The sequence below is a fragment of the Rhinoderma darwinii genome, chromosome 4 (assembly GCF_050947455.1).
Source record: "Rhinoderma darwinii isolate aRhiDar2 chromosome 4, aRhiDar2.hap1, whole genome shotgun sequence".
NCBI classification, from domain to species: domain Eukaryota; kingdom Metazoa; phylum Chordata; class Amphibia; order Anura; family Rhinodermatidae; genus Rhinoderma; species Rhinoderma darwinii.
Window position 1 is genome coordinate 359,414,981 of NC_134690.1, and position 21,387 is coordinate 359,436,367.

A 21,387-nucleotide genomic window follows, 5' to 3' on the forward strand; every position below is an offset into this window, starting at 1 on the left:
CACTTAAAAAAAAATAAGGAAATGCTGAGCATGCACAATAATATTTCTCCTCCTTGGACAAGCAGAAAGGCTTGAGGTGGGGCTCACACCTGTCACACATATAAGGCATATCCTGTGGATATACCATAAATGTGTGAGTTGGTAATACCCCTTTAATCGAAGGTGGAGCTTCATTTTATGCATTTGTATAGACATTTCCAGGAACATGGGCTTATGTAGTTTTATCTGCCATTTATTTTTACCTTAAAAAGACAAAACCTGCGTGGGTTAAATTTGTCCTTCCCCTTGCGATCTTCTAAAGACAGAAACTTAACCAGCTGCTCAATGAATTTTTCATCTGTAAAATGATCATATATAATTTGTTCTGCCTGCAAAAAGAAGAGATGAGAGATTGGACAAGAAAAGTACAGAAATACGCACATTGCCTTCTCGATATTTAGAGTTAAATTGGGCAGATTAACTAATACTGGCGTTTCATATGCCAGTCTTAGTCTGAAGCCGGCAGGAGTAAGATGCCACTAACTTAATAGGTGCGAGCCTCTTAATAAATTTTTCACATCTCGGGCTGTTCATCCCCCACAAAGTGACTTGTAGCTGGTATTTATGCCGGAAACTGGTGGAAATCTATAATAGTGGATTCTGGGAGGCTGCTAAGCCCCACTTTTTTTTTCTTTTTTTTTGCCATGAGCAGTGGGAAACGGTAAAAAGTCACAAATGATTGTGTACATATGACGTAAATCAGTTACTCCTGCCTATGGCCAATACTTCTGCCCCGTTCTAGGTAACTTTCCCTTAGTCAGAATTACTCTATTAGGGCCAGTTAACACGTTTGACGCGGAAACTGCGTCGGAAAACGCGCCAAAAAACGGCTGAAAATGCCTCCCATTGATTTCAATGGGAGGTGGAGGAGTGTTTTTTTCCCGCGAGCAAAAAAAACGTCTCGCGGGAAAAAGAAGGGACATGCCCTATCTTCGGGCGTTTACGCCTCTGACCTCCCATTGACATCAATGGGAGGCAGAGAAAGCGTATTTCGCAGCGTTTTATGCTCGCGGCGCTCAATGGCCTTAGGCTATGTTCACAGAGAGTTTTTTGCAGGTGGAATTTCTGCCTCAAAATTCAGTTTGGAAGTTTGAGGCAGATTTTCCTCTCCCCGATTGCCGATTTTCGCTGCGTTTTTCGCCAGCGGCCATTGAGCGCCGTGGGCATAAAACGCCGTGAAATACACTTTCTCTGCCTCATATTGAAGTCAATGGGAGGTCAGAGGCGTAAACGCCCGAATATAGGACATGTCCCTTCTGTCTCCCACGAGGCGGTTATACCGCTCGCGGGAGAAAACCGCACCCGCCTCCCATTGAAATCAATGGGAGGCATTTTAGGGCTGTTTTTGACGAGTTTTTTGGCACTGTTTCCGCATCAAAAAAACTTGGCAAAAAACTCAGTGTGAACATAGCCTTACTGTGACCAGTTATCCTACATTTATACCATAATATACCTTTTATTAGCAGTATCTCAGCTAAGGAAATGGATCGTTTTTGTCATATGCTATCTGTCTAATACCCCAATATAAAAACTTCATGACGCACATAAACTTTGTACAATAATTTCCTTTATTTCTTGAATTAGGCAAGTATTCTCAAACTGAAAAAAGGGTACCTCTAGTGCATTAAAACTTCACAGTGGTCTTAGATCCTTATGTGCAGTATTTTTGCTTTCAAACGTAGACATTTGTACTGCAGACCTCTTTTTGTATTCACTACCAGGAAGTGTCTATCCTGGTCTGCTGTTACAGATATAGTGGACCTGCAGTTCAGTCACAGTCCCTGCTTCTACAAGTCTGCCGGTTCACATTACACTTTCCACTCTTCCCCCTCCCTTCTTCGTACACTCCTCCAAAGTTCCGGGAATGCTGTGATTACAGGACTTAACTAGCAAGTTAACGCACACAAACAGCATCTAACTCCCAGTTTGGGTAAGTTACTGATGTTTTTTTTTTAATCTATCTATCCATCCCGCTATCGGCTCCTGCAGGTTGAAAGTAAAGGACTGCAGTAATTAAATTTCCTCCTACGCTAAATTTTAATGACTGGAGTGTGCAGCTTGCAAGGGAATAAAGCTATTAAACAGATAGAGAACTCAATATTGAATTATGGATTAGAAACTTTAATTTAGATGCAGAGGTGCAGATCCTAAGAGAATTTTAAGTTGATCACTAGAGAGACGCTTTAATAGCAAATCAACCAATACCTAGAAACCACGTATTTTGGTGATGCTGCTTATAAATGGATGCCTTCTGATGATTTGGTTCTCCCTAGGGTTTACCCGAAACTTATACCAACTCTTTAGCTTATTAGTTTACATGCACGTACTTACTTCAGACATTGCCTCTCTAGGTCTTCCAAGTGTTGGCTGCTGGTCAGCAGGTGCATACACTGACAAGGTTCTGAATGGAAGATAAAGGTATGGATAAATACACTACTTTAATTTACATTGACACAAATCAGCCATTTTATATCGTAGGGTATTAACAACTGGTTCAGTCATGTCGAACCACTTTTCTTATACAAATCAGTTAGTTAGGTTCTACGAAGCGATACAATGGGTTCTAGAAACAACTTTAGGTATTAACCCCTTTGCGCAAAAGGACGTGTCATTACGTCCTGGTGCAGGGGGAGATGTATGTAGGGCGCTCCATACACTGCAGGTGTCAGCTGTGCTGTGCCGGTACGAACGGCCAGGATCAGTGATCGCTCTGATCCAGGCTGTTTAACCCCTCAAATGCTGCTGTCAATCGTGACCGAAGGGCCTGAGGCGTTAGAAAGGGGGCGCGTCCCTCTCCGACAACTTACCCCTCCCTCAATGCGATGTGTGATGGATGTCAAGGCAGCCCAGGGGCCTAATGAAGGCCCCCCAGGACTGCTTTCACCCTGCCCCAAGTCCTGCCTATTGCAGGGCTTAACAGAGGCCTGTAAAAATGACAATATACTGCAATACATTAGTATTGCAGTGAATTGGAGCGCCAGTACAATAATCGCTGGTTCAAGTCCCCTAGGGGAGCTAATAAAATGTGTAAAAATAAATAAATACATTAAAAAAAAAAGCAAAAATAAATTTTAGTAGTGATAAAAAAGAAATAAAAAAAAGTTAAGAAAACAAATACCTTTTCCCATTTTTCCTATAAAGTAATGGGGGAAAAAAAAAAGTCAAACTGGTATCGCTGCGTCCGTAAAAATCGGAAAGATTACAATATACCATTATTTAACTCGCATGGTGAATACCGTAAATAATAAAACATTTAAAAACACCAAAATCTCAGTTTTTTTGGTCAACTTAGCTCTCAAAACAAATGTAACAAAAAATGGTCAAAAAGCCGTATGTTTTTAAAAAAATGGTACCGATAAAAAGTACAGCTCGTCCTGCAAAAAAATAAGCCCTCACACCGCTCAATAGACGAAAAAATAAAAAAAAGTTATGGCTCAGAATGTGGTGACACAAAACAATAAATTTTTTTTACAAAAAGTTTTTGTAGTAAAATGTAAAAAAAAAAAACGATATAAATTTGGTATCACTGTAATCATATTGAGCCACAGAATAAAGTTAAGTTGTTGTTTTTACCATATGGCGATAGCCGTAAAAACGAAACCCAAAAAACTATGGCGGAATCGCAGTTTTTTCCAATTTCAGCCCGCAAATATTTTTTTTTCAGTTTCCCAGTACATTATATTGTACTTTAAATGGTGCTAATAGAAACTACAACTCCTCCCACAAAAGATAAGCCCTCACACACTTATACTGACGGAAAAATAAGTTAACCCTTTCCTGTCAGTCCACCGGTAATTTACGTCAGAAGCAGAGCGGGCACCATAGCTACCGGATCCCTGCTGTGTTAGAGACCCGGCAATGCGTGCGATCAGAGACATCGCAAGCATTTAACCCCTCAGATTCTGGTGTCAGATGTGACCACCGGCATCTGAGGGGTTTTTACTGCCCCTTTCACTTCGGGGCCGGTCACCGGCGAGATCGCGGGAGCCGGTGTACTCCTCTAGCAGTTGGGAGCCTTCTGAACGCTCCCAGCCCTGCTATAGGAACATTGCTGTGGCAAGTCTCAAAAGCAATGCACTGATTTTGCCATAGACTGCAATATTGTGATATTGCAGTCTATGGCATAAGCGATCTAATGATCGCAGGTAAAAGCTCCCTAGGGGTTCTAAAAAAAAAATAGCAAATAAACATTAAAACATAACAAAAGCTATATAAATTTGGTATCACCGTGATAGCACTGACCCGCAGAATAAGGGTAATGTGTCATTTTCACCATACAGTGAACACTGTAAAAATTAAATCCATAAGAAAATGGTGGAACTGCTGGTTTTTTTCCAATTCCACCCCAATCTGAAATTTTTTCCAGCTTCCCAATTCATCACACATAATATTAAATAGTACCATTAGGAAATACAATTTGCCCGGTAAAAATGAAGCCCTCATATGGTTGTCAACAAAAAAGAAGGCAGGGAGGAAAAAACAAAAGCATAAAAATTAAAAGGAGTCTGGTCCTGAAAGGGTTACAGCCAAGTTATAGGTTTATGTAAAAGCTTTAGAAATAAAACCAAACAATAAAACAAAGCAAACATACTTGGGCCACGTGTAGTACCCCCAGTGGGTCTTCTCCACAAAGCGGGTGGTCTCCCACACGTCTTTTGTCTTTGGTAGGCTGGCACGATTATAATGTATCCACAGGTTGTCAGGCCTATCTCCAGCCACGATGGTATTAGGTTCAGGACATCCACCTTTAAACAAATTAGCATAATTATAAATAATTAAAAAAATAATAAAAAATAGCAAAATATAATTTGAGATTGTGCTGTGTATAAACAGGAGCTCACAAGGAAGTTAGTGCATGAAAGCAGATTTTTCATTACAGTAAATAAAGAATTAATAGGAACCACAATCCATTAAACCACCAATGAGAAAAACATTGCAACTGCTGAGCTTCAATAAGAGGGCGCCTGTAGACCTCCTTTAACTGCTTGCCAACTGCCCTAACGTCTTTAGATTTCGGGCAGGTCTGCATATAAGTGCAGAGAAATTTCTAAGGGTCTGCGGCTCGTTTTTGTTTTTCTGCCTCCCATTGATGTCAATGGAAGATCACAGGCGGAAACTGCTCTAAGAGCGAGCATGGCGCTCCCGCCGCCGAGCGAGCATGGCGCTCCCGCCGCCGAGCGAGCAAAAGAGCCCAAACGGATTCAGACGCAGTTTCGGTGTCAGAAAACGCTGTGTGAACTGACCCGAATTGTCTCTGTAGAGAGTCTAGTTGTAGGAAAGGAGAGCCTATCATCAGAACAAGCCAGACTCTACATAGAGAAGACAGACTGTTTATTACTGTCGCTCAGTGAGTGCTGTGTATACAGTTTAGTAAGCCGCAATGGGAAGCTCCAGGTGCAGGGTTTCTACAGAATCTGCTGGATCTTAGCAGACATAGATCAGCTCTGCAGTGTATCTAAAGAGGTATTACTTTCCCTCTAACCAAGACTAAAAATGACTAAGGAAATCCAAAATAAAAAACAAAACTAATGTAATGTTAAAATGCCACCTAAAAAGGTATTTTATAGGGCAAATTGTGAAAAGAAAATACAAAAAAAAATAAAAAGAAAAAAAGAACGCCACCACTAGGCCAAACCACAGCTTCTAGCCCTGCCCCAGATGACCGAAAACTATACATCCTCTATATAAAAATGACCAAAATGGACAAGGGGAAATTTCAAAAAATGTTTTTTAATAGCATTTTCCACTATTTTTTTTCTTTTATAATATAAAAGATATGCGAATAGTAAAATAGCATAAAATTAAAGGCTTATGTATCACAGAAAAGAAGAGAGAAAAAAATATTTGAATAACTAGACAAGAATTAATTTTTTTAGTTTAAAAAAAACTCACATACTACAAAGAAAAAAAACAGAGGGAAACTGCCTGATTATTAACAGGAAAATTGCCTCCTCTTGAACTAGTTAAGGGGGTATTCCCATCTCAGACCCCCATTCATCTAATTCGAGAAAGAACTTCCCTGAATCCATCCAGGCAGAGACTCGGTGGCAAGGTGGCCTGGATTATGGAAACAGCCGAGCTCACTGAGATACACTGTTTTCGTAACCCCCATAGAAGTGAATGGAAAACACGGAAACAGCACAGCACAGCAAGCTACGCAGTTTCCATAGCTCCCTATTCGCATCTCTCAGACATTTATAGCATATCCTGTGAATAGGTTATGAAGGTGTCAGATGGGAGTACCCCTTTAAGGTAGATTTGGTAGGATATGAACTTAAACGAATACTAAAAACTTTTCTACGTACTTATTTTGTATGGACAAATGGGCACTTTAACGTGAGTTCTCTTCAACTGCTTTAGAATTCCAGCAACAGTGGAGATTGCAATCTGTAATGAAAGAAAATAAGGACTTAAAAAAACACTGTTTTTCACGTCTGAGTTTGCACTCGTTCGCGTGAATTTGGCCTAATATACCGGATAAGGCTCTATTGACATTAGCGCTGGGAGCCTCTGTTAGGGGTTCCGCCTGCCATTCTGTATTTTTTGCAGCAAGAGTAGTACAATCTGCAGTGATATTCTTGCAGACAAAAATCCCGGAACCCCTGACAGACCACGTTAAATTTAACGTGGTATGTCAGTGCCAATTTGGATTCGTTGAAGAACTAATCCATCGCAACCTCATGGCTTCTGTTTATAATGAAAGGATTGTGTAAACAAAGCCTAAAGCTAATGTGCTCGGTTTCTTTAGTAGGAGAGAAAAATTCAATGTTCTGGTTCACCCAGAGATGGCAGAAATATAAAAGTATGTGTGCGGAGGAACGAGGCAACCATTATCTGTACTAAAGAAAGAGAGCACCTTAGACTCCGATTACAAAAATGCTTCCAATCATTTATATAGATAACTTAGTGTTTGTATAGTATTGGATTATTTAATGTATCTGAATTAAAGGAGTTGCATGGGCTTAAAATCGGTTTAGAATACGAAAAAACTATCTATGCAATATAATAGCGGATCAAGACCTCAAAACACAACATCCCTGAAACTTTTTCCACGTAACATATAGGCGTAAAGCAGTCAGTAACTGAAAAAATACACTTCAGCAGAGGGCACCGGATGATGGGACACAGGGAAACGAGAAAAAGACTGCACCTTGCGCACTATGAGGGCATCATGATTTAGACACTGCACCAGGTATCGGATTGCACGATGAGGTAGAACAGAGTCATCTCTCAGGAGCAAGGACAAAAAGCCGATGCCGATGTGTTCAAACTTCCATGGACTGTAATGGAGGTGGTAAGTGCACATAAGTACAGGCAACTATAATCAAAGACTTCACTAACAAACACTTGACATTTTACATATGGCTACGATTGGGATTTTCTTAAAGAGGCTCTGTCACCAGATTTTGCAACCCCTATCTGCTATTGCAGCAGATCGGCGCTGCAATGTAGATTACAGTAACGTTTTTATTTTTAAAAAATGAGCATTTTTGGCCAAGTTATGACCATTTTCGTATTTATGCAAATGAGGCTTGCAAAAGTACAAACGGGCGTATTGAAAAGTAAAAGTCCAACTGGGAGTGTATTATGTGCGTACATCGGGGCGTGTTTACTACTTTTACTAGCTGGGCGTTCTGATGAGAAGTATCATACACTTCTCTTCACAACACCCAGCTTCTGGCAGTGCAGACACAGCCGTGTTCTCGAGAGATCACGCTGTGACGTCACTCACAGGTCCTGCATCGTGTCGGACGAGCGAGGACACATCGGCACCAGAGGCTACAGTTGATTCTGTAGCAGCATCAGCATTTGCAGGTAAGTAGCTACATCGACTTACCTGCAAACGCCGATGCTGCTGCAGAATCAACTGAAGCCTCTGGTGCCGATGTCTCCTCGCTCGTCTGACACGATGCAGGACCTGTGAGTGACGTCACAGCGTGATCTCTCGAGAACACGCTGTGTCTGCACTGCCAGAAGCTGGGCGTTGTGAAGAGAAGTGGATGATACTTCTATACACAACGCCCAGCTAGTAAAAGTAGTAAACACGCCCCGATACACGCACATAATACACGCCCAGTTGTACTTTTACTTTTCAACACGCCCAGTTGTACTTTTGCAAGCCTCATTTGCATAAATACGAAAATGGTCATAACTTGGCCAAAAATGCTCGTTTTTTAAAAATAAAAACGTTACTGTAATCTACATTGCAGCGCCGATCTGCTGCAATAGCAGATAGGGGTTGCAAAATCTGGTGACAGAGCCTCTTTAAAGCCTCTTGTAGCCTCATAATGGTTAGGGTATGTGCACACAAACTCAAAAAGGTCTGAAAAAACGGAGCGGTTTTCAAGGGAAATTTTCATAAACTTTTTTAAGCCACTCGCGTTTTTCACGTCCGTTTTTGGAGCTGTTTTTCTATAGAGTCCAAAAATGGCTGAAGAAGTGACCTGCACTTCTTTTCCGCGGCCGTTTTTTTACACGGCCGTTTTGAAAAACCACCGTGAAAAAAACGGCCTGTCGGAACAGAACTCCATTTTTCCCATTGAAATCAATGGGCAGATGTTTGGAGGCGTTCTGCTTCTGATTTTTCTGCCGTTTTTCGGGACGTTTACGGCCCGAAAACTGTACGTGTGCACATATCCTAACAGTCAGCATTGCTCCACATACCAATGCTCTATAATGTATTCCAAGGTCTGTCAATACTCAGTTAAGTTTTTGCAATTGTATTTAATAAAATCATACAAGAATACAAAAACATTTGAGCTACTTACAGGTTTCTTTGAGTGACACAATCAAGCAATGTGTCGATTAAACGTTCATAGTTCCTGTAAAAAACAACAACCCGCAAGTTAGATCTAGGAGGTTAAAGCTTCATAATGCAAAGAACGCACTATCAAGCGCACGGTCATACGTGCCGGTGTAAGTCCAATGAAAATTGCAGAAATAAAACACTTAAAAGTAAAATCTGCATCCTCTGGAGAACACGACTTACCTTACAGACTCGGCATTCTTTTCCTCTTGCTTCTGCAGTGCTTGAGTCAGCTGATCAGGTTGGGGCAGCTCTGTATTGTTAGAGGGGTTCTGCGAGCGCTGCAGCTGTATAGCAATCTGTATGCAATTCTCTGCAACCTTAAAATGAAAAAGGAACAGACTGTTATATTAGGAACGGTTAAAATATACAGTGACCGAGATCTAATTCTTGAGAGTACACCACTCAGCCATAACATCAAAACCACTGACAGGTGAAGTGAATAACATTGATTATCTCATTACAATGGCGCCTGTAAAGGGATGGGACATATTAGGCAGCAAGTAAACAGTGAATTTGATGTGTTGGAAGCAGGAAAAATGGGCAAACATAGGGATCTGAGTGACTTTGACAAGGGCCAAATTGGGATTGCTTGACGACTGGAATGTAGAGGTAAGTACCTACTAAAAGTGGTCCAAGGAAAGGACAACTGGTGACAGGGTCATGGGCACCCAAGGCTCTTTGATGTGTCTGGGTAGCGAAGACTAGCCCATCTGGTGCTACGCCACAGAAGACCGAATACAGCACAAATTGCTGAAAAAGTTACTGCTGGCTATGATAGAAAGGCATCAGAACACACAGTGGATTGCAGCTTGCTGCTTTTGGGTGTGCAAAGCCATAGACCAGCCAGTGTGCCCATGCTGACCCTTGTTCACCACTGAAAGTGCCTACATTGGGCACGTGAGCATCAGAACGGACTCATGGAGCAATGGAAGAAGGTGGCCTTGTCTGATCACGTGGATGGCCGGGTGCACGTGCGTCGCTTACCTGGGGAAGATATGGCACCGGGATGCACTATGGGAAGAAGGAAAGCTGGCGGAGGCAGTGTGATGCTTTGGACAATGTTCTACTGTCAGACCTTTGGATTGTTACTACGACATGTACCATCTAATTGAACATTGTTGGAGACAAAGTACACCCCTTCAAGGGAACAGTAGTCCCTAATGGCAGTGGCCTCTTTCAGCAGGATAATGCACCCTACCACACTTCAAAAAATTGTTCAGGGATGGTTTAGAGCAACATGACAAGGAGATCAAGGTGTTAACGTTGCCTGAAAATTCCTGAGATCTCAATCCGATCATCTGTAGGATGTGCCGGAGAAACAAGTCTGATTAATGGAGGCCAAACTTGTAACAGGATCTGCTGCTAATGTCTTGGTCACCTTCAGAGGATTTAATGAGTCCATGACAGGTCAGCGCTGTTTTGGCAGCACGATGGGGACCTACACAATATTAGGCAGGTGGTTTTAAACTTACGGCTGAATGGCCTATATATATATTTTATTAGAAGGAATCATTCCCACACATAACTGTTCTGCAGGATAGTTAAAGAAGTGTCAGTTAAATGTTTTTGGAGTCAAGTGGTAAAGGGGAGGTAGGTGATGGAACTTTGTCATCTACATCCTTGCTGTATCCCTCGGAGGATTACAAATTTGTGAGAATCGTTTAAATTAAAGCAACCATCCACGCGAAAACCAAAATGACTATACATTGAACATTTGTAGTCAACTTACCTGCTGGCCCGCTTCTGAACGATCCGGCCTCTATGGCTGCCGCAGTCCCCTCCACTGCCCTCTGATGCAACAGCACTGATGATGGGCCGATATCAACGCTGCTCCATCATAGAGCTGTGGAGGGGGTTTTTCTTAAACTTCACTACGGAGAGCTTCTTTTGAAATCAGAGACTGCAGCGGCCATCTTGGAGGTTGGAAAACGTGAGACCAGAATGCAGGCCGGAACATTCAGCAGCGGGGAAGTAGGTAAGTGAACTAAACATTTCCAATGTAAGGTCACATTTATTTTTTTGGCCTGAACGATCGCTTTAGGTCCCATCATCGGATTCATGGTGTTATGTGGCTATAACTTTGCCCCTGATGCAATGTGCAGTCACCAATAGGCTGACCACAAACATCAAATAAACAAGATGGCAACGTACAGGGCAGACATATTCATGAAGACAAAAGCACTCCAATTCATAACAAAGCAAGTAACTGCTTACAGAAAAATCCAAACCGATTGTTTCATACTGCCGATGGATCTTCTCAGCCAAATCGTCAAAAAGGCGAACAATGGACGGCTTTTCTAGTGACATTGCTTTGCTGAAACCTGATGAAACTATTGCTGGCCATGTCTGCACGATACATTCCCAGTCATGAAGGTTTGCTAGGCAGACTGCACCGTGGTTTCCAAGCAGACAATACAAGGCACCCTAAGAACAAAAACTCATGTAAGTATTACACCCCTCTGTTAGCATCAACATTAGAGCGGAAACAAACATTACCAAAATTAGAACAACTATTTCCTCCAATGAACGTAAAGGGATAATTTTAGGATACACCACTAGTATGAACTAACATACTGGCCAGATCAAGGAACTCTACCATTAAACCAGAATTCCACAGAAGCGTGATGATTATGGTCTCATGTTATGAGCTCCCTGGAATTAATGGCGCTTTAAACTAAAGACATAAATAAAATAATAATGTAGTAATTAAAAGGTTATGGACGCCTTTGACATGGGAAAAAATTATTAGGGGAAATTGTAATAAAGACTATGTAGAAAATGGACTAATTTTGCATTTAGGTAGCAAAAAAAACAACCAAAAAAAAACAACAAAACTGTGCAAAAGTGCTCAATCCCACAATGATGTATCTTTACAACTTTACAAGTCATCATTTTCCGTCTATGATTAAGAAACTGGAATCAGTGTTTGGCAGGTGGGAGAAATGGGTATAAAAGAGCCCCCATTAGTTTAGTTTCTCAAAATATCCTCCATACTAAAAAATGATGTAAACACTTGCTTTGAACTGTTGCTGAGTCACATCTTGTCTGTCTGGAAGCAGGTATTCAAGTACGAGAGGAATGATATCACGGCAGCAGAAATTAAAGGTTCCCAGGGCTGTGAAAAACGCTTGTTGGGCTTTGCTCCTGACCTGTGCAATACAATTAATTTACATGATCAATTATTCTGTCAATGTATACAGTAACTAGGCTTCGGACACAACCAGATTTTCTATTTCAATACAGAACAGAGGGAAATTCACTTTCATCTGCTTCGATATAACAATGCACTAGTCACTGCCAAATTGACCGTTCCACATTTGATAGAATTTTGCATGTCTGAAGGCTACTGGGAAAAGAAAGGGAAAAAAAAAAAGCCAAACTGCTTCTCTATGAGAAGAGATCACTCATGCCAATAGTGTAACCAAAAACGTACCTGACCGTATGAGCTTGTCGAGAGACGTAGAAGATCTCGCACCAAGTCCTGGTGCACTTTATTGTATTCACATCCTTCTACAGTCAATGTTCTCAGCTATAACATAAAAAGCGAAATATAGATACTGTACTATCCTTACTTGTAATACCTCTGCAGCTTATTAGATTTACTCGCAGAAATGCATTGCAATAGTTTAGTTCCCAAACATGGAAATTATAGTAACGCAGGGGAGGCAGCTAAGCTGACAAAACAGACTGTTAAAACAAATTATTAAAAACAGAATTTTTTTTTTTTTTTTTTAAAAAACAACCTATATTTCAGTCGAGTTTTACAAATATTGCAAAATATATATATATTTCTTTTTTATTTATTACAGAAATGCAACTCAAATTCTGTTTACATGTTCGTTATGTGGCCTATCCAGCCCATTTTGTAAAAATAAATTCACCTCTCCCTCAATTCTCAATTTACCTCATGCTGCAGCATGACTCTGTCAATCAATAGCGCTCTAATGTGTCTCTTCTTCCCTTGGAGCTAAAGAAAAGAATAATGAAAGCTTGTTAGTCAAAATATGCCATTTAAGACTTAAAGGGGTTGATCAGGATTAGAGAAAAAAGGGTCTGCTTTTTTCCCTCTGCCACTCAGCCCCATAATTTTGAGTGAGAACGAGCTGCAATACAAGATACAGATGATTGACAAGAGTAGCGTAATTTTTAGGTTCAAAATTCTATGCGGATTAATTCCTTAATTTACCTTTATAGCAGCCAGATATTTTTCTGATACAGAGCTCCAAATTCCCTGCACAGACAAAGCTAAATAATAATTTGGTTACCGGCAGCCGGCTCTAGGGGGAGCTTATGAGCTCACTGTATAGTGTATTATTATTGAAATCAATGTATAAACAGTATGTAGGAAGCTCCCCCTTTGTGGTGTCTGCAGGCATCCAGACTCATTATTTAAAGGGGTTGTATGGGCACTGGGTGTTTTTTCATACTAATTACCTATCCACAGGATAGGTCATCCATATATGATTGGTAGGGATCCAACACCCGGACCCCGCAACGATCAGCTGTTCCGGCTGTCTTCTGGTATCAGAAGCAAATGGCTATGTACACTGTGTAGCGGCCGTGCTGCAGTACTGCTCCTATTCAGCCATCTGTTCCCAACAACAGCCTCAGCATAACATCCGGTGCCCGGAGGCAGCCGATACAGCTGATCGATGCGGGGTCCGGGTGTCAGACCCCCACCAATAATATACTGATGACCAATCCTGTGGATAGGTCATCAGTATGAAAAACCGCCACGTGCCCAGAGACCCCTTTAATGCTATGTCTATGCATATGATTTGGAGCTCTGTATTATAAAAACAGTGCTCCAACTGCTATAACAATGTATTAAGAAAATAATCGGAAAAGCTTTTAGGACCTATTTAGATTAAAAGAACAAAATGGTGTTCAAGGGTGGACAATAACTTTACAGACAAGTAAATGACATGTCTTAATGGTTTGCATTCAGTATGTCATGATATCTTGTACTGACTATTATTACAAGCAGCAGACAGACGGTGTGTCAATCATGGTGGACATGGAAGACTCTCATAACATGTACATAAACGCTGTGTTAATATGAATAACTAACCCGATTTTCCATCGATTTTTTGACGAGAGTAAAACTCTTCCATCTTGAGTCAAACTCATGCTTATGAGATCCCTGGAACTGCAGGAGGTCAGTGATGATCTGAAAGAGACAGTGAGACTGATGCATTAGGCAATAATATACATAATATTAAGTGATCCATGTGAGAAATGGCTGTAATCTTAATGAGTTGTACATGCAGCTGATTTGTGATATATCGGATTTGCACCACATGTGTAATACAGCTCAGCTGTGAAAGGAAGGCAGACCGATCTGCTATTATAGCAAGGTGGAAAGATTATTTCAGAAGCTCTGGACTTCTATCTCCACACATAATGACAGTCGTATGACTGGTACTAGAATAGTAATTGCAGGGGAATTCCAGAGAATAGTTCCATACAGTACCATAGTGTCATACTTTGATCGAGGACAAGGAAATAATGATAGTGGTGAAGATGGGGTGATGTGTGCAATAGTCATTTAAAGTGTACCACCAGTTCAATTTGTTATTTAAAGCTTACCTAACCTCGCAGGGGACTTTTCAGAATAAGCGGTCATATGTGTACATGAGGAATAACACTATTTCTAACCATTATATGACTTGTATTCTGCATTATTTAGCAGTCTTCCCCTCCGCAGGCACGATCTAATTATCAGATTATCCTGAGTTAGTAAGGTGGAGCCTGACTGCCATCATGTGTCTGCTCTCCTATCTCTCTGTAGCTCACACATAGGATCATTAGAAACAAAGAGGACGTTATACAGCAGTAATGCAGTTAAGCTGAGAATCCAGCACTGGGATGAGATAAAACACATACTAGAAGCTGCAGCAGCATCTCTGTCTCTCTCTCTCTCTCTCTCTCTCTGTTCTTGCTCTCTCATCCCGCACCCCTCTCTATAAACTTCTATTGGCAGCTGTAACCTGATCAGTCAGCGAGCGGATAGTCCGTATCATCTTGGAGACGGATTTAGCAGTAAATTTAGAGCGAATAACAGTTAGGAGGGAGTGGTGGGAGGAAAGGAGCCTATTAAGTGGAGAAAGAGGCATTCTTCTCTAATAAAGTTATTAAGTTTATTGTATTTGCTTGAACTACTGGTTTATGCAAAGTTTGTTGAAAAGTTAGTGACCATTAACGTAATTTTCTTTCTACAGAGTGGCCTCCCACACCACTATGAGGACTCTGCATTTGTTCGGTTTTAGTTATTATTGATTTCAATAGGAGATAAATATGGAAAATAAGTAAATTTACCTTTATTATCAGAAATAAAGACTTCGTATCATCTTCTGAGTTGTCAAGAATGTAGTCTGTTATTGGAAAAAACACACAATACTGGTTAAGTCTCTGTTGAAATTTGCGTCGGGCTTTGCATCAAGGTTTCGGTCAGCATGAAGCGCTATTCTGTAGGGAAAAAAATCAACAGAACCCAAACAGACCCCATTATAAAAGTCAGTAAGAACCATTGGACGCCATACGTTATGGATTCCATTGTAAAAAGAAGCCATAGCGAATAGAGCCTAAAAGACAATAAAACTATAGGCGCATCCAGTGATGGTAATTAACGGTAGTTCAACCCAACAGTAAACCCAGCCATGAGGTTAAGAGGGTTTTCCGAGACTTTGATATTGATGAACATATCCTTCGGATATGCCATCAATATCATATCGGTGGAGGTATGATACTCAGCATCCCCACCAATCAGCTTACTGGAGGGGATGTGGCACTCTAAGAAACGTATACACAGAAAACGCTATAAATGTATAATAGATGCTGGTGCCAGCTCTTAGACCAGCACCTATGTCAATAATTGGGGTTCGCCGCATCCAGATGGAGAATTAATGAAGAGTTACGGACACAGACAAGCGCTCTAGTAACTTCCCTAGAACAGAATACAGGTAGCTGCACATACATAGCCACCTCTCCATTCATTCTCCTCCTGAGAGCGGCAGGTGGCGGGACCTCTTTTCTCGCCATAGGTGCGTGTCCCAGAGCGGACATTAAAGGCATATCTCGTGAATATGCCATAAATGTCTAAGATAAGAATAATCCTTTATAGGCCATTTAGAAGTCTCAGAACTACACTGCAAGTGCAGCTCCCAATGTTTGGACGTGAAGAACTACATTTTAAATACTTTTTGCTGGTTTAGATGCAAAAACAAAGCATAAATATTACCGACACTTACGCAAGAGTTTCCTGAGTGTTTTTGCAATGGATTCTCTGTAGTTTTCCCTAGAATAATCTAAAATAAAAAAACAAAAAACATTCAAGAGTGTAGAAGCAGTTTCATCATAGCAATAAAAGCATGACTATATAAATGAATGTCCACCCGTGAAAACATATTTTGTTTCCTTTGTTTTTTTTTTAAAATAGGTCCAAATTGCTGTGCTACTTCGTTTCATCATATAGTTTTATAGCGGTTGAAGCTGCATTTATCGGATTCAGACTTTCAAATTCCATTAGGTAGTGCTTACGGCCTACAGATTTATACATTGAGCTCAATAGTAAAACAGTCCAAATTTTTTACATTTAAAGGGGTATTCCTATCCTTGATAATTATAGCATATCCAGAGTTACGCTATTTCCTTAACTTAAGAGTTATGGAGACAGCGCGGTTAACTATGCTACGCTGTTTCCATAACACCTATTCACTTCTATGGGAGTTATGGAAATAACGTAGCCCAGTGAGCCACCTTGCCAATGATCCGCTGCCTGGATGTGGCAGCCAGCGGCCTGTTCACTAGGTGGGATGGGATCGGGAGCCCCCATTCTTGAGATAGGTGCGGGTCCAGGAACTAGATATGCCAGAAATGTCTCAGATGGGAATACCACTTTAACTCCATTGCGGTGTGAAGTAAAACTAGTGACTTGGAGCTCTGATTCTGAAAATAAGCCGCAACCACTAAAAATATATTCTAAAAATGATTCAGCACAGACTGTTGAACACACAACTATTTTCTGTTAAAAGGTAGAAGTTCAATTTAAACCACATTTAAGAATACAAAATGTCTTGAAAACCTACGAATTTCACGCTTTACTCCATTTATAGAATTAGCATCTATTTACAGAGTAGGGTGAATACATAGGGGCAGATTTACTAAGACTGGCGTTTCATACACTCTTACACAGCCGGACGTAGGCCGTGTAAACGAGAGACTATCAGCGAGACAGCTCGTTGATCGGCGCTCGTTTGCTCCTTTCACAAGGAGTTATGTACGGGGACGAGCGCTCGTTACTACGATCACTCTCCCCCATACATTTCTATCATGTCGGCAGCACGTCTCCCTGTTTACACAGGGAGATGTGCTGCCGACAAGTATAATATTTTCGACTGCATAAACTATAAAATCAACAGATGAACGAGCAGTTTACACTGGGCAATAATCGGGAACGAGCGTTCATATGAATGCTCGGTTGCCCGATCATTGGCCCGTGTAAAAGGCCCTTTAGCCATCTGCTCCGCTGGAGTAAGATGCAAAAGACTTATTAAGAGGCGCACGGCTCTTAATAAATCTGTCAAATCTTCCCGCTGGCCGTAACCGTGGCCTTGCATCATAATTGTGCCGCAACGACCGCAGTCATGCACCATTTATTCCCACACCATTATCGGTCATTTATACTTGCCTCACTGCTCCCCTTCACTGCTCCCCTCTGGGTCCCCTCTTACAAGGTCCTGATGCTGAGCAGCATTGGGGCCTTCTATGTGACGAAGCACTCAACATCATCAGTGCTGAGGCACATGCAACTTTCTGATGCTGCGTCATTCTGAGGGGACCCGGAGGGGAGAAGAGGAGCAGGGAGATGAAAACAATTTTTTTAACTTCTTTAATTAGTTGTCCGAAGGAGGAAATGGGGGTTGGGGGGGGGGGGGGGGGGCAGTCTGATCAGAGGGGGCTAGGTATGAGGGACAATACAGGCCTCTATCTTTCGACGCCCTATTAAGTGAAATCTACGTCAGCTTAAAACTGGTGAAGATTTCCACTACAATTTACGCCTGTTTTGTGGTGTCAATTATAAAAAAAAAACTATTCTGAAGTCACACCCTTTTCGACAAGTGGTAAGGGCAGCGTAAAAAGGCCATAAGTCACGATATACATCGCATATTGCGACTTATAGGCCCTTTTGCAACTTTCATAAGCCAGAAAACCGGCGTAGAAAGGTTGACAAATCCTCCACATAGTCAATTGTAAAAAAAAAAAAAAAAATAAGGCGGCTATAATATGAATATTAAAATTGAACTCACCGTGGTCAATGCCGGTAAAAAGTTTTGTCTCATCCAAAGACACCAAGCTTGTTACCCTGCAGAACGCAATATATAGGAACACAACGTCCAAATTATATTATAATATATATATATATATATATATATATACATAAATACAAAACTAAAAGACAAGACTTCAGTGTCACATATAAGTTATGCTTCAGATATAGAAACAAAATGCAAACACTCCATACCCAAAGCATTTAGCAGGGTTGTGTGTGCATAGTTTATGACTTTCATTTCATAACCGTAATATTATTCAGATTATAATAATGCATGACTATATCTTATCTTATTACTTCACCATAGCTGTACTACATTTTTTATCATTTGCCATTGTGTTACATGACTACAAGCCCCATTGCTGCTCATTGCAGTATAATGAAACTAATCCATGTGTACAGAAGTAGCAGAGCTGTACTGGTAATTAGTAAACGCTTCTGACTATGCACAGACAAACACTGTTAGATGCAGGGGTTATCCAATGAGGGACCCCCTTCTATGAGTCAGAGCAGAGGGACTATTAAAAGTATTACATAGACCATCAATTATCTAAATGGCTATTCTATACATGTAATACTATATTTCCCCTGCAGGGGAAAAATCAGCCAATGGCAATCGGTTATTTGCCAGGGGTCTCGCGTGCCGGATCCATGCCTTTCACATAGAACGGGCTATCTGAGCCATTTTGTTAGTGGTCGCATGACCATACTATTCCTAGGAGAATGACCAATGCAATAAATCACTGAAATATTCAGAAGACTGTACCAACAGATACTCACAGATGAGATACTCTCTCCCCTCTCAGAGGAGGAAGAAGGTTCCCTGAGCCAGTAAGACAGTTTTGTACGATGGTGAGACACTGCTGAACATCATCCCTTACAGAAAAAAATAAAAATAATTAATATTCCTTCTATTAACATTTTTCTTGACAACACAAAACATATCTGGGTCGCACGCACATCATTTTAACCCTGTCCTTGATCTGACGAAAGAATATACATATAATTGCAAGTGTGCATATATGACAAGTCTAAGGGCCGGTTCACACCTCCATCGCAGAGATTGCGGAGACTACCGGAAACAATAGCGCAGCATGCTGCGCTATTGTTTCCGGTAAAGACTAAACACCCCGACGGAACCCATAAAAGTCAATGGGTTCCATCGGCCACCGGTGGTATTCGTGGTGCAACGGTACTGGCACTTCAAGTTATTCCCTTATTCTGCTCCTCTGACAAGGTAGAACAATGAAATGGTAAGCGCAATTGTGAACCAGCCCTTACAACCCTTAAATTTAAAGTGATAACAATGTAAAGTCAGATTATTAATATACCTCAACATCTCAAGCTCTCCACTTCCATAACGATTAAGTTTTTCCAATTCTGGGTGTAAAAAATTGTCCAGCAGGTAGTAAGCAAATTCAATCTCCTCTGCTGATGGAACATGCCACTTGATGTTAAGATTCCACAGGTCCCCAGCCTTTCCCCAGTCCTTATAAGACAAGGACAAAACCACATTACATCGAGTAAGAAAATAAAAAAATTAAAAAAAAGATACATACTGCACCTCCAGTTATAGAAAATTTCTGACTAGTAATAGAGGTATGTCAGAAGTGGCCGTTGGTGGGGGTCCGAGTGCTGATATCCCCACCGATCGCTGGCATAAAGGTTCTGCAGTTCTCTGAACCTCTTCAGTTCCCATTGGCTTCATTTAGGGGAGGTGAAGGCAAACTGTAAACCTTAATGCAAGTCTATGGCCCCTCTTCACCTCTCCCGAAATAAGCTGATAAGAGCAGAGAGGAACCAAAAAATCATGGGGGGAGATGTAGTAAGACTGCACCAGTAGTGTGATGCAACACATTTATTAAGAAACACACGCCTCTTAATAAATTGGCGTAAATTTCCACTATAATTGACGCCAGTTTCTTGCGTAATTTCTAGTGAATGTGTCAACCCACAGATGACCCCGCCACTTTTTTTAAAACATTCCAAGAGCGAAATTTCTACGCCAGAAAAATGGCATAGAAACATTGTTACATTGCCCCCAAGGTGTCAGCAGAGCAACACAGCCCCTTCATTCTAGCCATCAAGAGGGTCTAGGTTCCTGGACAACCACTATTGAGAACTTTGACATGAGCATTACATGACCAGAACAGATTTTCATCCTCTGGAAGATTCATATTCAATGACTACAATCAGAGATCTTGCTGAACCATGAAGAATTGATACACAAAAGTATATAAAAAATTTGCATAAGCCTTCGTTATACAATGACCAAGTTTTATTTGATGAAACTGGAATACTCCTTTAGAACCTGTTCAGCTTTTTTCCTGCGGTTTTTGCCGCGGAAACAACGGCCGAAATTGACTCCCATTTATTTCAATGTGAGGTGGAGGCGTTTTTTTACCGCGAGCAAAAAAAACAAAAAAACACGCTTGCGGGAAAAATAAACGAAATGCCCTATCTTGGAGGCGTTTTCCGCCACAAAAACCCCATTGAAATCAATGGGAGATGGAATATCACTTGGTCTCTTGAAGAAAAAGGAACAAAAACGGCTTAAAAAAACAGCGGCAAAAAACACGTCAAAAACGCATGTGGTTCAAAACGACTCAGTGTGAACAGGCCCTTATAGGTAAACTTGAGTATACTTATCAATTATGGTTAGTTTGTTTTTGTGTTTTAGCACTTAACGTTCAGCCTGATGCACACATCCTTCGCCATTTTCATGTCCGTTTGAAAGTGATCCGTGTGTCCGTTGTGACATCTGTGTGGTTTCCGTTGGCACTCCACGTACCTTCCGTTCTGTTCTAAACCGACGCTGTGCTTCCGTTTGTCTTCCGTTTTAAACGGTCTGTTAAAATCCATCTTGTGTGTTGAATGCAGGGAACTGTGGCACGCCCTGCTGTTGTATGCCATCCGTGTGCCGTCCATTTATTTGACGGACCCATAGACTTCAATGGGCCCCAGGGTCACTGAACGACGGAAAAATGTAGGACACGCACTACTTTTGACGGAACGGAACCGTCAAAACAAATGAAGTGTGCATGGCCCCAGAGAAATTAATGCGTCAGGGTGCTATCAGTTAACAAAAAACTTATAGCTCCCTGAAGAAAATAACTGAAGTGGGCATGAGTTAGTGGGTAGCGACAATTTCTAAAAGTTTGTAAAAAATTATATTTAGCTCCTGAGTTGAGATATTAGGAACCCATTC

The 21,387-nt window shown here is 41.1% G+C and overlaps 1 protein-coding gene across 2 annotated transcripts in view; it reads right to left on the reverse strand.

The window, feature by feature from the left end:
- PSME4 (proteasome activator subunit 4) overlaps positions 1 to 21,387 on the reverse strand; it is a 108,002-nt gene that overhangs the window by 16,142 nt on the left and 70,473 nt on the right. For both annotated transcript variants that reach the window (XM_075863014.1, XM_075863015.1), the window contains 17 exons: positions 19,511 to 19,668; positions 18,960 to 19,055; positions 18,157 to 18,212; positions 16,099 to 16,155; positions 15,167 to 15,222; positions 13,920 to 14,018; positions 12,753 to 12,815; positions 12,282 to 12,377; positions 11,866 to 11,997; positions 11,063 to 11,272; positions 9,029 to 9,165; positions 8,808 to 8,861; positions 7,190 to 7,319; positions 6,345 to 6,426; positions 4,631 to 4,784; positions 2,371 to 2,440; positions 243 to 368 (listed from right to left, as the gene is read on the reverse strand). In XM_075863014.1, the coding sequence (XP_075719129.1) occupies positions 243 to 368; positions 2,371 to 2,440; positions 4,631 to 4,784; positions 6,345 to 6,426; positions 7,190 to 7,319; positions 8,808 to 8,861; positions 9,029 to 9,165; positions 11,063 to 11,272; positions 11,866 to 11,997; positions 12,282 to 12,377; positions 12,753 to 12,815; positions 13,920 to 14,018; positions 15,167 to 15,222; positions 16,099 to 16,155; positions 18,157 to 18,212; positions 18,960 to 19,055; positions 19,511 to 19,668 (1,776 nt within the window). The remainder of the gene's footprint in view (positions 1 to 242; positions 369 to 2,370; positions 2,441 to 4,630; positions 4,785 to 6,344; positions 6,427 to 7,189; positions 7,320 to 8,807; positions 8,862 to 9,028; positions 9,166 to 11,062; positions 11,273 to 11,865; positions 11,998 to 12,281; positions 12,378 to 12,752; positions 12,816 to 13,919; positions 14,019 to 15,166; positions 15,223 to 16,098; positions 16,156 to 18,156; positions 18,213 to 18,959; positions 19,056 to 19,510; positions 19,669 to 21,387) is intronic.